Genomic DNA, 18,275 nt, shown 5'->3' with positions numbered 1-18,275 from the left:
CCATTCAAAAGATCTGCGCTACGTTTCCATCTGACAACTACACGTCGTTCAAGTATCAGCACTTTATTAGAGTCAATAACAAAACACAATGTCAGTTCAGTGATTGAATCTGCTTCTATACAGCACAACAGCATCCCTCTTGTTTGGTTCTTCCACCGACTGCTGAGTGGAGCTGGGACTTCGAAAGGTTCCTCATCAACATTGTCTTGGCACAAAGCGTAGAGTCTCGGTCAACAGTTCAGTAACATACTCTGCAAAAAAGATGTTTTCTAATCAAGCATTATATATAATATGTATGTATGTATGTATGTATGTATGTATGTATGTATGTATGTATGTATGTATGTATGTATGTATGTATGTATGTATGTATGTATGTGTGTATATATATATATTATGATACTGACCTTTGGAGCAACCAACTTGGATTGGAACTTGCAGTCCAGCTGACCTGACACGTGGTTGCGCCTGCATGGACTTGTGGTGTGTCCGTGGAGGGGGATCCGTCTGCACAGCAATTTCTTTCTGACATGTCTGAAATGTACAAAACACAACTTTACTAATAAATCTTTCAAACCAGCTTGAAATTGTATTGCATGTTTATACATGTCTGCGTAAAGTTAATATCTAATAACATTCATAATAAAAGATGTGGTTGAATTGATTGTGAGAGCAATGATATCAAATTAAACAAATATATGAATTATGTACATGCATGTGGTGATTGTATGTTTAACACGTCATGTGCAGGTCTACTGGTACTACAACTGTAATGTACAGATGACATACAGTCTGTATACTTACTGGTGTACACACAGCTTCCTCCCCAGTGTGGATGTCCAATAGATGGTCGCTGATCATACAGGTATCCTCAGTTCTGTCAGTGGCTTCATTCACCAATGTTTCAATACCTATGTAATAATAGGGTGATAGTTAAAAGTTAAATAGACTCACGCTTTTACTCAAACTACAGAATAAAATGGGGAAGTCTGTTATAAACATTGAATCTAAACTTAATTAAGCTAATGAAGTGTAATTAGCTAAAGTTATTAATACTACAAACAATAACACAGATATCGGCTAGGGCCTGGTGTAAACTCGTTACATACAGTAGGACCGAGACCGATTATGGCTTTATGCTTGAAACAATAAATACAGTAAACAAGTACCACAGCTTACCTTCGCTCTCCCTTTTGGCGAATGCATTTCGTCGTCTCTTTGGTGGAGGACTCTGCACCGGCGGACGTGTTTGAGTCGGCGTGCTGGCTTGTGCTGGCTGGGGTCTCGGCAGTATTGTAGGCACAGCATCCTGCGTTCAGTTTTAAATTCTTTTTGAATCTCATTTCCTTGGCGAGCATAGTTTGTTCAAAACACGATCTCTCAAAGTGCTGCCCACAAATCATCGGTTTCATCGACGCACTTGTCTTGTCCATAAACGCAACATTTTATCATCTTTTGCCCACAGAAAGCTAGATTTGGAGACGGCCCCACATCTCCATACAACACATCGCTTCACAATTATTCTTGGCGATCGATTGTTGTCCGTTCTTTATCATAATAATTGACAGCAGTCTTTGCTGGACGCTTCAACGCAGACGAACACTGGCGGCTGTGTTCTACTTGTGACGTCATCGCCCGAACATTGCCGAAGTGGATGCTCCCGGCACAGCGATCAATTGTTGTTAGCGGAAGTCATGCTGTTATGATCGTGATTTATTACGAATACATCAATATTAAAAAATATATATATGGCACATTTCACAATAGATATGCAACCTCTATTATATACCAAGGCCAATAACACTGACAAAATATCATTTCGTAGGCTCTTTAAGGGAGTGATCAGTTGGCTTGTCCCCCTCTCTCCTTTAACACATTTTATTATTATGAATTAGGAGGATGGATGACTGTCCCATTCATTTCTAACACAACCTGAGTCTAAAACAACATTAACCTTTACATATCATCATTAATCTCAATTCTAGCAGTCAAATACCTTCTTGTGATGATTTATTTCTGAAATGTTCTGATCTCGGGTTCTTCCCTTTAACAATAATGTTCTCCATTCAAATCACCGTATGTTTGCTTTGGTACTTCCAAACAGAACATATTTTTCACTGATGAAATCCCCTTCTAGTGATTTTTAAACAATTCAAAGCAAATATTGTATGCGTTACAAATGAGTCATTAATCAATAAAGGGCTCTTTGTGGTTTATGTTGGATATTGATGTTTTAGTGGACTTCACTGCTGTCTCTCAAACTAAAACTGTGGCTGCATAACTGGATATGTTTTACTACAAGTGCATACAAATTAGTTTAAAGCGGTATACTATTTCTAATTTATAATGTCTTGTCACTTAAGTTCAATTATTACAAATCAAAAATGTTTGTTTGTTATGTCAACCAATAATTCTAGATTGTAATTTACAAGGAGTGAAATTTAAATTGAAATGTGTAATTTCTAACTTCCTCGTACTGCAGTGTGCGCTGATATACAGATGGATACCAGGGCTGTTCCCCCCACACATGTCCACACACAGATTCTTGATGTTTTATGTGGAAAATGACAACCAACTATACACAAACACCTCCAGGAAGATTTCAGTGCCGAAACAGTCAAACAGGTTTTTGTTCATAAGGAGACAGCGTGATTTTGCGCCCTTGTGTTCACATCAAATGGATGACAGGCCAAGCTTAACCAGCCCAACTGAGTCTCTTATTAGACACTGCTAAAAACGACAAATGAAGAAACCAGACATGACAACTTTGCTTCAAAATAAAAGGCCTCGGCAGAGCATGGCAGCAGAAGCAGTCGACAACACTCCCATAGGAATAGGAGGCACTTGATTTGCGAGCGACATCAACACATTTCCTCTCTTCTTTTCTTCTGTTCTCTCCTTTCTCTCTCCCTCCTTTAGTATTCAATTAATCTCCGGCTCCTTCTTCCCTCACCATCCTTTACATTCGTCTTCTGCTTCACTTTCTCTTCCTCCATCCATCACTTAATTTCTCCTCACTTCCCTTGCAATGTTTTGAAAAACAACAGGCGATAATGAGTCGGCTCCCAGATTCAGCCCGCGAGTCTGCCAGACAGCCAGGGGTGTCGACGTCTGTGTGTGGTTGTTGAGATAAATTGTCACCCCATGGTCACCACCACACCCCCCCTTCCCCCCCCACACCCCCATCCACACTCCTCCTGTCCTGTATCTATCTGTCTGCGGACACGGTGCTGCTCTCGAGCCGCTGTTGTACTTTCATCCCAAACTCCCATGAGTCTGGGCAAACAAACATGCACAGATAGCTATTATGCACACACCACAGATGCATACGCACATGGAGGCTGGCAGGCTCACACACATACACAGACACAGGAATTTATATCATCAAGGTAATTTCTCAAATCTCTATCACTGTGTGTATTAAAATACACCATCCCTATTTGAAGTCAATTTGGAGTTGAGACGCTCCAGACTCCAAGGATTTCTTTCCTTCTGAATGAAGCGCTTTCAGCCAATCTGGGACGTGAGAGAGAAAGAGGAGGAGGAGTGGAGGCAGGAAAGAAAGATGAAGAGCATCTGGCGCTTATGTGATAAGGAGGGGTCACAAATGAACTCACTTCCACTCCAAACATAACACCCATCCATCCACCCTCAGGAAGTCTGACTTTCCTCACTTCACAAAGACAAGTATACGTATATCTCAGGTGATGAATAAAACGCTCGATAGGTGGTTGTCATGGAAGTGTAAAATACAGAATGAAACACTGACAGATACACTATTATAGTATTATTGTATATGTATTCCTTTTAGACAACAAGCATTTCTTCAGCAGCAATGTTGTGCATATCAGAGTTCAAGCCGGTTGGAGCTTAGCTTTGGTCCTGCTGTCTCTTTACCCACAATGCCTCCATTCCATGTGCATGGAACAGTGTTGCAAAGGGGCTTGCAACACTGGGCTTGTTTTGGACAGTCGGGAACACATGGAGCTCTGTTTTCACATCAATGCCAAGCCATGGCAGTAGTGAAAGGCACATCAGGTAAAGTCATCTAATTTTGGTGCCTATTATAACATGAACTGTCACTAGCCTTCTCAGACCACCTCTCATGACAAACTCAAGCATACATGGTTTCTGGGGCTTTAGATGGATGACATATGACACTACAAAGCATACCTGAAGAAAGCAGGCCAAAGTCAAGTGTAAAGTGGATGTGAAGGATGAGGATCAGATAGTCTGTACTTTGGCTTGAGTGCCATGACTCGCTGGTAAATTACTGGCCAGGAACTCAATTAAATGTCTTCTTTCACAGCAATTACTATTAACACAACCTTGTGCACGTTGGTTGACTGTGGTTTGCTCCACATCAATAAAACTAAACATAAACACATGCATGCTGTATTTCACATTCCTTTAATATAGTTTATATTGATAGAAGGACTCTCCATTCAACATATTCAGTTCACTGTTCCACTTTTAAATGCCAAGTAAAAGCTGAATTTGAAGGATGCAATCTGTTGTGGCGCGGGAATGATTTCTTTCAGGGTTGAACTGACTCAACGTCAGGAAATGCCCTCGCAGGACTCAATGAGGGAAATAATGAAAGGGTTAGTGACAAAAGGCCAATTTATGACAAGATGGGCTTTGCAATTACCTTCTAGCTGTTAATACTTCCTTATTCCAGGATGTGGCCTGCAAAGTCACAGCATTGTGAACCCCGGGACAAAGAACAAAACACTGACTTGTCAATCTAAAATAGGAATATGTGAACATCTGACCAAGACATTGATAATAGCAGGAAGGCCATTCTCACATAACCTCAAAGTGCATGTGTGGGTGTTTAGTCCACTGCTCCTCTCTCACATTCCTCTGGGAGGGGAAGGTGAGGAAAACACATGTGCTGCAAAGAACACTGGGTGACAGTCACTTTGTCAGTGTTATTATTTACTTTCTGCTCATATATGTATACATATATACCCATATAAGAATGCATTGACTTTACGTTACATCACTTGTGGTATGTTTGATTGCTGTTTGCGGGACTGTAAGCCACACTATACTAGGTTTTATTCAGTGGAATAATATCAAGTAATTGATGTTTGGTGTCTGTCAGCAACTGAGTAAGTAAAGCAAGTTATATACATTTTTGGAAAGGAAAGAGTAATTCGGGAAAGAGATTTATTGATGATGCCATTCCTGTGTTCTGACACAGTCCAGAGGTCCAAACAGGAGAAAAGTGCTCAAGTCTGGGCCCTTTCTTTGTTTAGTTTATTCCTGACGGTGCTAAAGTCCAAAACTGGAGAACAATCTGGAATAGGTTTGGGCCACAGTGAAAATGTTCGAACCAGTTTGATATTAAGGCAGACGCCAGACCGGACTAGTGCACTGAATCTTACCACCAGATGTTGCACTAGACTCAGTAGAATTACTTATTTTTTGTGCAGCGTTTATACGTTGTCTCGTCTGTTTTGATGAGATGATCCAAGCGCGCAAGATGAGCGCACATAAGACGCAGTGATGCTTTAGTTTTCTTTGCGACTAACTCTGCCATGTATCGTCTCCTCACCCCAAAAACACATGGACTTTTTGGTAAGCAAAACAATGCATCTTCCGTCTCCCACCTCTACTGATATTTGATTTTCTTCATGTTGCCTGTTGGACAATAGCGACTCCGTTAGTCTGTTTATAAACAAACATAATATTATACATGTTGTCATGCTTATTACTAATGCAAGTTGAATTTAGCGAAGATGTTGGCACAGGTATGTTTGCTTTTTAATTTGCCAAAAGTATCATATTGAAACATTACGGTTCAGCCAATTTGTGTATAATCTAACCGGTTTAAGTTCGTAGCCTATATCGGACCAGAGAGAAAACCGCTGGGGAGCATTGCTCCGAGGGATTGAGGGCATCCTAGAAAACCAAAGAGTTCTCAAACCATCCATCAGAGTAGGTAACACTTTACTTTTCTACTCCCATCAGTACTTTTTTACTTCCCAATCTCTCAGATGCTGAGCTGCATTCATTCATTTAACGGCTAAATGAAAAACAAAGTTTTCTTCCCTTTTTTAATTTCCTTTGTGAAATCAATCTTTCAAAATATATTAATCAATCTGAAATAGCCTACCTTATTTACTAATTTAGTTACTAGTTCTGTTCACTACTCTGCAAAGGTTCCTTATTTTCTCTCCTGCATTTTAGCCTGCGTTCCCAGAATGCTTCACAGCCCTGAATCTCAGTGTGCACGTCTTGTAGTTGGCCTGACCCCATCTCTCAGAGCTCCTGCAGTGAAGGAGAGGTGGCTGGCCCTGCCCATGTATAATCAAAGAGGTGCCTTCTGCTGGGGGAGTTTATGAGTGCAGGTGAGTCAGTGCTTTGATATGTTAGACATTCTTTTCAGTGACTGCCCCGCCCCAGACAGATGACACGCAGAGATTATACCATGTATACATTGTGAACAGTATGCTACACAATTATCATAATTAAAAATATCCAGGTACAAAACAGGATAATGGATGGTGATGGTATCAGACATAGGGAATGAAAAACCAGTAGAGATTGTGCACAACCTCATGCTGTGTTTGTACCACTGACATAATAATCATTCATACTTCACTTACATTTTTTCGATTATTAAGTAATCATCAGCTCGTCCAAACTGATACTAATTGTCCTGGGTTTATAATGTCTTGACAACTTGAGTTACTATTGATTTTTCAAATGCTCCGTGCTTTAGAACCAAGCACATACAGTGTGTGTGTGTGTGTGTCTGTGTGTGTGTGTGTGTGTGTGTGTGTGTGTGTGTGTGTGTGTGTGTGTCTGTCTGTGTGTGTGTGTGTGTGTGTGTGTGTGTGTTTGTGTGTGAGAAAGAAGGCAGACAGCAAGCAGAGGAACAATTGTGAAGTGATGAATACGGTGGCGCTCACCTGTAGAAGATGACAGGCGGGTTGGCTTTGGCGGCACAGTGGAATTTGACCAGGTTTCCCTCCAGAACAGGCTGCGGATCCACAGTGAGGTTGACAATTGGCAGGTCTGAGAGAGGGGAGAGATAATGAGAGGATGAAGGACAAAGCAGTATACTGGGGCTTGGTGACTGTTTTCATGTTATCTGTGTCTATGGTTACACGCTGTAAGGAGTCACAACATTTCACAAGTCTCTGTACAATGGACCTATGCTGCTTTTCAGAGAGAGCAGTCTGGAGCAGATCCACCACACGTTTCACCCAAGAGGACACGGATGTTCCTATGTGGGAGGTGCACAATCACAATGAGCAAATCTCTGATCCATTTCAAATTAAATTAGCTGGAGATGTAGCAAATGCTTTGAGGATTTTAGGCAGAAACCCAAGAAGTGTGGCATCCAACAACCTTGGCATCTCTTAAACACAAGCCACCCAGGTAATCCACGCTGCATCATGGCTCATACTGACAGCTCTGTTGGCTAACAACCATTCACATCACAGCAATATGAGATGTTAGGTCAAGTTATTTTTCTTGTTTGACAGATAGATATCACAGGGAAATATAAATAAATATCCCACAGATGGTGCATGCACAACTGCAACAATGTGCTATTAATTATCCATTGTTTCTGTGCCGTGGTTTACATTCCTCCTGATGCAAATAAAAAAATACAATGCAGGAATGCGCTACTGTATTTGTTTTTCTTGTGTAATATAAAGAACACCTTCGAGCCGAGTTTGCTTGAATAATGCTACAAACCCTTTTCTTCATGAAGTTGAAAGCAAGTTTCTAAAATAAAAGTAATTCTGGAAAAAACACCTGTGACTTGTGTCTTACCCTGCAACATGAAGCCAGAGGAACCTTGTATCACTGCTGCCACATTGGGATTCCATTTAACTGCAGCACTGCTGTCTTGCATCATGGAAAAGCATATTTCTTAACCAATCCCAATATATTTTGAAACACACCAAATCAAAACAACTAACAGAACAAGTTTCTATCTTTAAAAGTGACAACATTATAATCAATTTATTAAATGAATAAGCAACGCCATAATAAACCAAATAAATAAATATTAAATGAAGAAAGGAAATGCCTCACTAAATTAAATGAATAAAAACCAATGAATAAATAAGTATTTCATTGCTTATTTATGGTTCAAAGAGGGCTATAATTATAATGTTTACCTTTTTATTAATTAACAGAGCTTCATTTTAATTATTTCCCTACATTTATAATGATCCTGTTAGCTATTTCCCACTTGGCTCTTTTATTTATTACGCTGCAGCTTCGATTAGAAAGGACTCAGCCTGTCACTCATGATGAAGAAATATGTTTTTCTTACTTTATTTGTAAGTAATTGTATTGCACTGAAAATCTTCACTTAAGATATTCAAGAAAAGATTCAAGGACGTGTACATTGAATGTATCCGAGCTAAAAGGTATGTTAATCCTGTCAAAGTAAACAACCAAGCAAGTGTTGTCTTGAATTAAATACATAAAAAGCCATATAAAAATGTGAAATTGGATGAATCACTGTGAGGATTAAGGAAACAGACAGCTCTTATTAATGACTGAAATGTTGAAAATTAAATATATATAATTACTGGATTTACGGTAAAGTAACACTTAGATTTAATTAGACATTGATGTATTTCTTGCCATAAATACAATATATTGCAATTGTTAACGCATCTCATTTACTGATGGATTAAACTTAAAAACTATACATTAAATAATTGATTTTTAATAATTATTATATAATTTACAGATGAATTATCACTGTCTATGTATTAGTGCAATTCTGTCACATTTTTGATAAAACATTAGGCAACGGCATTTATTGTGAAAATCTCCCTTTGTATTCTCTAATTGTTCTGGTCCTGGCTCCGTCGGTGCATTCCGGATTGGGCTGTTGCACTTGACTGCTGGACCGTGTTCCGCGCCGACAGAGCGCAGGACTACGGTGGGTCCAGAGGAGGACTGTGTGCTTACATCAATGATGCTTGGTGCCATATTATCTGCCCAGAAAATTATCCATTGTTTCTGTGTCGCTGTTTACATTCCTCCTGATGCAAATAAAAAAATACAGTGCAGGAATGCTCTACTGTATTTGTTTTTCTTGTGTAATATAAAGCAGCTGCATTTCGTTGTACAATTACGATAAAATAACCTTAAACCTTGACATGATAAACACACCTTTAGAATGCTTAATGCTTTCTCTTGTACCTGTTTAGTACAATTAATCATTCATTTAATATTTTTTTCTCCTGGTAAAGGACGGCTACACAGTGAAGGAAGCACATCAGTGTCTGTGATGTGCTCCACCTAACAGGCACAATGAAGGTGAATGTTTGCACTCCATCTAGCCAGCTGACTCCACAGCACAATATCTACCAGCCATTTAAACAATTTTATTAATTATTTGCTTAACATAGCGAAACTAAGCGAAACAACACAACACATAAACACTGACATCATTTTTTGAGAATCAAATATCAAATTCTGGGACAAAATAACCTTCCGATGCACTGTAAGTGAAATACCCTTCTAAGCACAATACCACAGATTGAGAGGGAGAAAGCTTCAGTTGTCGCTGGTTGGGAAAAAAACATCTTGTTTTTAGCGCTGATACAAAAGACAGGAGTTGGTCTAAAGCACACCAGGGTGTATAATTTCTTGTAATCTGCTTGGATGGTGTCAAGGCTGCCACAAAAAGAATAAAAGGTGCAGTAATAGGCATTATCAAACACTCCCACTCAGTGACTCTCAAAGTGCTAAAGTGCTTTGAGGTATACAGTGAAGGCACTTACTGAGGCATTTCTCCAAGTCTCAGTGTAGTTTTTCAATTTAAAAACTTCCAGATATTTAATTTGCCAGTAGAACTCACCTGCAGTCTGCAATTGACTTTATTATGTTGAATGTGATTTATTGGTAACAATTTTCATTTAAGAAATGAGACCTGCTTTTTAGATTGAATAAGAATAATAAGATGACAGAAGTGGAGTTTTGTTAATGAACTCATTGAACGCTCTAACTTAAATAGTTTTGTTGCAAAATAGTAGCAGTCCATGGGTTTCTACACTTAACTTTGTGAATGTATTTGATATTTTGAATCAGAAAAAAGAAAAACTGCTTCAATCTAAGTGACAAAATACCACATCTCATAATTTAATGAGTGTAGTGTACTTCAAATACCCATTTAAAAATAGTTCTTAAAGCACAATGGTGTTTAAATGGCTAAATGTGGGCCTGTCCTGTAAAATCAACATAGTGTTAAATGTTTCTGCGGTAAGGGTGTGCAGATCGATTACAAAATATACATTTTACAGATACAATAGGATAGATCCCAAAAAAGGGATAACTGTCTCTCTTCTACGTTGAGTAGAACTAGGCAAACAATGTTCCGTGGCCACATCTAAATGCGTGGACTCTTTGGCTCTCCACTGTTTTTGTCGAGTTGTGTGCATTAAAACAACACACTCGTCGGGCAGGAGTCGCGCATCTACTTTACTCCGACGCATAATTGCAGTGATGGCAGAACGAAAGAGGTGCATTGTTTGGAGCTATTTCTGATTAGCCTATTGATGAAGCGTTCACCTCCTGAATCATGACACACTGCTCTCCCTTAAGCCACTTTTAATAATAAAAAGCATCGTATCGATTCTGGCAGGGTATTACTTGTTATCGGATCGAAGCAAGTTTTTGTAGAAGGGAAAGATTGTGATCTGGTTTAATACAGAAAAAGTATAAAAAACATGAGACACATCTCTGAATATTAACGATCCACCAACTAACCTAACCTTAACCAAAGTGCTTTTCTTGTTTAACTCTAAGCACAGACAGGAGTCTGGATGTGAACTTTCACCTCTGCTGTCACAGTCCTGCGCCTTCAATGCCTGCCATCCACCGCCCTGTGACTCCGGCCAATTACATTTGGGAAAAACGATGCAATTGGAAAAAAGAAATGTGGTAATATGCACTCCACACACAAAAGTTTGAAGTCAGCTGTTGGCTTTTTTTCCCTTCAATACTTTTGAGATAAAACCTAGACTAACCTTCTATTTCTATTGTGAAGTTTGAAGATTATCTATCTTAAAGCAACACTTTGCCTGTTAATTCCAGCCTGTTAGAGGCATTATTGTGCACTTGACACTGAAACAGGAACCTGTTCTTATTTAAGTCTGCACACATTTTGATGCTGAGCTTCAGGTTTCTGTTTCCAGTGACTGCTGATCTCTTCTATTCTTATAGAAATTTTCCTCAGAGGTATCTTTGTCTTTTTCAATTGGCTGGCTGTATCTGAACTTTCCCTACCACTATTCTCCTCTACACCAAAGAGACGAAAGGAGGACAGGTAGTATTTTCCATTTACAACACTAATCAACTGTAACATTTGCATGGTTACATATTTTTACAAACTTAATTTTACTATTAATGAATTTAATTTTATGAAAATCCAAATCATCCTAAAAAGACGGATGGAATCAAGACTCCCTACTGTAACAACCCATTAACTCCGGTACTGGAAACCCACATTAAGGATTCATGCTTCCAAAGCAAAGCAAACAGTTAACAGTGTTCACAATGAAATGCTCACACATTTTGTATTTAATTATTTTGTAAGAATGTTGCCATGACTTGATTGGACAATCAACATTTCATTGCTAGTTTTCTAACATCATTATTCATTGTTCATTGTGTTTTTTTGGGATAACCCTAAAAGTTCTCAGGAAAAACCTGACTCCAGAGTGGGTTTGAGTGAACACTGGGTTCACAGTGGCTATATACCATATTTGAATTTGGATGAGGTGAAGGCTAACACAGTTGTCAGCCCTGGGCAGACGGGGGTCTTAGAGTGTTGAGTGAAAAGCCCTTGATATGGCTGCAGGCTTGTAGCCGCCACTCTCAGGGCTCTGTCAACTCTTGTAAGCCTGTAGCAATACCCTCTTAAATAATGCTCATCACTCTTCCTCTCTTTATTCTAAAATCACTTCTTGTGTATCAAGAACGAGTTTCATATAAAGTCCTTCCAGATCTTATTTAGACTGCAATGAGACCAATATTTATAATGATAAAACACACATGCAATAAATCTGTGCTTTATGATGTCTTCAGTAAACTTATTTTAGACTCCAGACACAACTGTGTTTAGAGACCCTCTTCCAGCACAGTGGGTAATTAACTTTTGTCTGTGGATTTCATTAGGTCACACTTTGGAGTTTAATAGAAAGTACACCCACAACAAAGGAAATAGTGAGAACATAAATCAGACTCATGGGAGAACAGTGTGATAAACCACACTATGTTATACTTGAGTGTGGCTCTACTTTGGCTGTGGCTGTACTTTGGAGATGTTACACAAGAGCACATTAGCATTTTTATTATGTGTGTCTTTTTGGTGTCCTTGGGGACCTTTGTGGACACTACACTTCTGCATTTGGTTATTAATTATCAAAGACAAATGCATTATTTAGCCCACACTCCTCCTTTTTGTGCAATTACCTTCAAAGCTTCTCCCTTTTTTACAATTACCCAGGGACAGAGTCCACTTCTAGGCTCATCTGTGCCCTGACTCCTACAGCTCACTGTAGGGAGAGGAACAACACACAATTAAAGACCCTCTGCAAAATAACAAACTTTTTTAATTGCCAGACCTGATTCTCCTCATGTTACTCAGGTACACAGATCTTCCATACATATGATCCATCCGCTCTGATTTACTTTATTGTAGCTATAAATGCATTGAGCTTTGCCATGTTTACTGTATACATTAAAGGGATATTCTGAACATTTAGGAAAGCCAGTTGTTGCCTTACCCAGGACATAGAAGATTGATATCATTTTAATATCTGTGTGTTAAATGTCCAAATTATATTAGAAGTTTTTGGTGAGCTGTAGACTGTGATATAATTAACTCCTGAATGTATTAATATGTATTTGTTTACTACAATTTGTAATAGTTAACTACTATATGTATTAGTTTGCTACTGAAAATAAGTATTATGTACTGAATGTATTCACTGCTACAGGTAAAGAAATGTTAGTGTAAACATGCTAAAGGTACGCCCCTCCTCGAGAGGGAGAGTGAAGAATCCCAACGAAGACATCTGCACTAAGAGGCGTGGACACGCTTACACGCCAACAAGGGGTCAACCGGACCTGGCCCCAGCCAACCAATCAGAGAGGACAACGCCCCAGGGGAAGAAAATTAGGCAAAATGTAAAACTGATGAAAAGTGAAAAGACACAATTCCGTAGAGCTGAGAGGCAGGGTAACCACTTAAATGTGGACTGTGTATTAGTGAAATGGAATTTTCCATGGCCGTCTATATCTTCTATGCTGTCATATCACATTAATAAATGCTTTGATATAAATAATACGTTTACTGGGTTGATTCACGATAGAAGCATCTAACTCAAATTAAGATCACGACAAGACTGCCCAGGTGACCAGAGGTCGACCTGCCTGGGAGCCAGAGCCCCAGACTAACCCTATGTGTTTGCCTGGCCTATACCTGGTGCCCTGAAGGCATTCTGCCAGTGCAGTACAGAGTGTTGGCTGCAGAGTGGTTGTCTGAGATAGCAGCAGCTGCCTCCCATCAATATTAACAGCCAGTGGTTAACATTGGCTGTCCCCAGTGGTGAGGTGCTACGCTTTCTTAGACCTCCATGAGTCTCTGCAGCCTCTCCACCTTGACAGTGCCATCATAACTTATTCATCCAGCACCTGTCACCTGACCCCCCCCCCCTCCTACCGTCAAACTGCAAAGCTCATGAGCTCATGGCTGCCATTCAAAACTTGCTGAATTGCTTCTTTGTGTTTTAACATTCCCTCTCCAAAACAACCTCACCCAGTGCACATCCTCACCTCACAGCAATGCAGTATGTGCATTTTAAACTAAACAAAGAGTGCATGTTTAAGCATTTGTCTCAAATACTGCATTGGGAATGGTTTAGCCCAATGTGACAAACTAATGGCAGGGCCGTTACTCCAAATAGCCCTCACTTTGCTGTGGAGGCAGACTGGATTGGCTGTTTCCTGAAGATAGGCACATTCAGGGTCTCTGTAGGAGTTTGGAGCCAGAGTCAGTGGATGCCAGGGAGCTCTATTACCAGAAATGCCACTAAAGTTCAAGGCCATTCAAAAACACAAGTGGAGGGGTAGTATCAAACAATTGTTATTTTAACTCTCCACTTTCAAAGGAATACGGTACTGCCGTTCTTTTGTATGACAAAAGGATTAGGGTGCCATTCTTACAATAATCATTTAGCTCACGCATCTCAGTCAGTCCAAAGCTATACCCTATGTGCTCCGTTCTTTTTGGATGGCAAAACTGAAATGGAAAAATAATTCATGGATAGGAAGAAAAGATCTGTCAAAACAAAAATGCATCTCTGAATAGAATTTTTTGCTTTATTAGTCATACTTAATGGATTTGAAGGCGCTGTGAGGAATACAAAAGCCTCCCATTTCAAAACCATGGAACCATGGAGAGTTCAGAATTGTGTAAAAAAAGTTTTTGTCAAATAATATCAATATAATATCATTTAACAATTTAATTATTCATAGAGGTGCCATATTTTCTGTGTTTGAATGACACTATGAAGAGGTAATAATAATGATAACAATGACATTTATATGTAAAACACATAGACCGGAAGCACCAGGGACAGATACAAAAACAAAATCTGAAAGCAGGGATGAACGGGTCCTTGCACATCCACACATGTCGGAGGTACTGGCGGGACGCCGGTTAACGCTGCAGCGCATTAACGTGACCGTTGGAGACTGGGTGCACGAGTTATGAATGATGTATTGCATGGAGTGTGTTATGCTAGATATGTCATACCTGCAGTTATTGCACCATTTGCTATGTCCACTATATGGTTCTAGAGAACATGCAATTAAAAACACATTGTATTGCTCTATATCATGTGTAGACCACTCAATATAATTTTCAGGTAAATCGGATGATGTTTGTCACATAAGGCTGACTTCCTGTTGACAGCAGGTGGCACTATGAATATGAGTCAATATTTGCATCTAGATGTCTTCAGACTGCAACTCTTATCAAGCATAAGACATTTGGAGCAGATTGGAGAATGTATGCTCAAGTTATACTAACTTCCTGGTTCTTGGTAAATTGTTAGCTTTTCATCCTCAAGGTCATTAGAAGATGCTGACACAATGTTAAGTTGATTGGATGAAATCTGTCGCAGTTACTTAAAGTATAGAGCCTAAAAATAGTAAAATAATACCAAAACAAATCACACTAAATTCAAAATGGCAGACTTCCTATTGGATTTAGACAATTGCCCCAAACCCAGACTTTTTATTTATTCTAACTGTGATACACGTGCTTTGCAAATGTCGTACATCTAGGTGAAACGTACCGTGAGGGCTGCTAATTTATTTGAAGTTTGTACTTACGCTGAATATCGATTGTGACAGAAGCATCTTTGCCGTTGGGGGCTGCTTTGTTTGAAGCTCGACAGGTGATCTGCTGACCTGACTCAATGTTGGAGGGAGATAGATAGAGTGTGCTGACTGTGCTCTCCCTCTTACCATCCCGCAACAACGTCTGAGGAATCAAAGACAAAAGAGAGAAGTGTTTCAAAAAGTCATATACAGTACATGTATTATCCATGCAAGATCATCATTTCATCAACACAGAAAAAACAATGCAATTGTTGTTTGAACTTGAGTTCATGTAGCATAAAGAGCATAACGCTTCTTAACCCGGCACCATTATCATACACGTTACGATCTCACAATAGTTTGTCTAGTTGCCTTTTAACACAGCGACACACAGATATAAAGACTCAAAGCTCCCACTTCTTATGTCCCCTTTGTTTTACACACGTCTGTGCACGCGTACGCAGAGCATGTAGAGACGGTTACAGGACCACGCACACTCTCTCTCTCTTCCACACACACACCCTCACATTTGTGTACATATTCCATACATACTTATGCTTCCAACATAATACTTGAATACATGATTGTGTGACTTTACAACCTTTTTTTTCTAGATGCACATTCACGATCAAACATTACATTTTCAATCTCAAAATCCAATAGCTCAAATAACATGTGCTGAGCACATGTATATAGTCAAGAGGAAACACAATGATTTTTTTAACCTTTGTATTGTGTACCGGTTAATAATTGTATTAATATTAATTATCAGAAATATTTGTAAATAAACCATACTTTCTCATACCGAACCCCAACACCATGTAGCATATCCATGTAAATCTAAATGACAGTTGTAAGGGCATAAAACCAATGATTTGTTGATCTTTATGAATCCAGACTCCAACAATTGCATCGGCATCATTGCTGAATTTTTTTTTTTTTTATCAAATCGAAAATCAAATCAAATCGTTGCCTTAAAATCGAATCATAGATTTGGAGAATTGTGACACCCCTAGTGGTAATTCAGTTGATAGTAAGTGACTGAAAACTTGTCCTTGTGCATTTAGGTGCTTAGGAGAAACAGTAAAAAAAAACAAAAAAAGGTACAGGTACTGTCACGGCTCTTGTCATTCATTGTCATTTCCCTGTGTCGCCTGCTTGTTTCTCTCTCTGTGTATGTGTCTGTGTTGTGGGCGTGTCGCCTCCCTCACTCTCCCTTGATTGCAGTTCAGTCAACTCACCTGCTCCAAGCCTCACTCCTGCCATCCATTAACTCATCAACCCAGCAGTATATCAACCCAAGTCTTCAGCCACTCGTCGCTAGATTGTCTACTCAGTTACAGTGGTAGTTTGCGTCTCTGGCTGCTTGAATTGTGGATTCAAGTACATTTGCTTGTGTGTTTTTTTGTATTAACTCTTACTGGTTTTTGTGCTACAGGATCCCTCGCTTCCTGTCCACCCGCCTGCCTGCTACCTGCTACCCACTTCACCCTCTGCCTCCACGAGCTGGATGTTCTCCATCCTCCGTCCCCTTTCCCTGGAAACCCCTTCAATAAACCTCCCACCTATTGCTCCAAGTTTGTGTCCTGCGTTTGGGTCCTTCCCTTGTTGCACACGTGACAGGTACATTTTCTAAAACACCTACAATACTCTATAAACCCCTGTCAAATAGTTTGTTTAATTTCTGATCTTAGAGCAAAGTCTCCTCCAAATAAAACATTATTGCATAAAGAATTAAGTAAAGGTAACAGAAACAAAGACTTGGGAAATAGAACAATTATCTATCCAGAACATTAAATAACTGAAAATCAGCTCCACTGGGATAACTGCAAAAAGCCTTTGGGCCTTGAATGGGCTCAGGCATCCACTCCCAATGGTGCTTCCATCTTTCCCAGGGTACAGATTGTATTTGATGGGGAATATTTCTACAAGCTGAGTGTCCAGATTATTTCTGTACATAAGACCCAGTTCAATCCCTCGGGAAAAGCTCACCTGAGAAAAGAGCCTTCACCACTGTATTCATCACTTTGGGGCAACAATAGTTGAGTGTATTACAAGGAGCCAATAGAAAAAGAATGCATTCCCTCCTGCCTGCTTACTCAATCCACTGTGCACTTATACAGCTTCAGTTCCACCCAAGTATCCACCTTACCTGACATCGAAGTTGGTGGTTCAGAGCTGTTTGAACTGTTAGTTTATCCTAGAGACGATGCAGCAGAGGCAGTGAAGAGTGACAGAATAGGGGATATGAATGAATTGAAGGGAAAGTACAAGTGAATGTTACGCGGCCTCATAGTTTGTGGGGCACAGTGTCTAGGCTATGTCAGATTTTTCACCAATTTCTTTTTACAGAGAGCAATGCACATGGATAACACACCTCCCCCTACAGCACTGACATGGGGAAAAACGCAATCATTTTCCCTGGGATTGTCTCAATTGCGACAGAAACAAAAACTCATGCCATCATGATGATATGACATGAAGAATGATATCCTAAAAATCCTACATCAACACTTGCACCTTGCATATTGATGTTCAGGCCTACAGTATAGATGAATGTTAACTTAATACTTAAGTTCAGTGACACAAACACACTCCTTTCAAAGTGCTTTTCAGTCTTTTTCTTATCACATGAATAGGGAGTGGAAGATGATGTAAGGATCACATTGGTTGACATCAATGTGACATTGACAGCTAGAAGGCTATTTCTGAGGTGAATGAATATGTTCTGCATTTTTTTTGCAGGCAATGATACATTTTCTATTGTAGAGCAATGATATGAAAAATATATTTGAAGTGCACCTTAGTGTGGCTATGGTCACTACAGATAGGCATAGTACTCTAAAGGGAAGAGTCCTCCATACGTCCTGATCCAGGGCCATTCATATTAATTA

At 39.5% G+C, this 18,275-nt stretch overlaps 1 protein-coding gene across 1 annotated transcript in view; it reads right to left on the bottom strand.

The window, feature by feature from the left end:
* kirrel3a (kirre like nephrin family adhesion molecule 3a) overlaps positions 1 to 18,275 on the bottom strand; it is a 153,916-nt gene that overhangs the window by 16,839 nt on the left and 118,802 nt on the right. Inside the window, 2 exon segments of the mRNA XM_029448752.1 lie at positions 6,924 to 7,029; positions 15,394 to 15,544. Of these exon segments, the coding sequence (XP_029304612.1) occupies positions 6,924 to 7,029; positions 15,394 to 15,544 (257 nt within the window).

This window comes from Cottoperca gobio, chromosome 14, assembly GCF_900634415.1.
Source record: "Cottoperca gobio chromosome 14, fCotGob3.1, whole genome shotgun sequence".
Taxonomy (NCBI): domain Eukaryota; kingdom Metazoa; phylum Chordata; class Actinopteri; order Perciformes; family Bovichtidae; genus Cottoperca; species Cottoperca gobio.
Note: the sequence above shows the minus strand (reverse complement) of the source record. Positions and strands in the feature narration are given on the sequence as shown.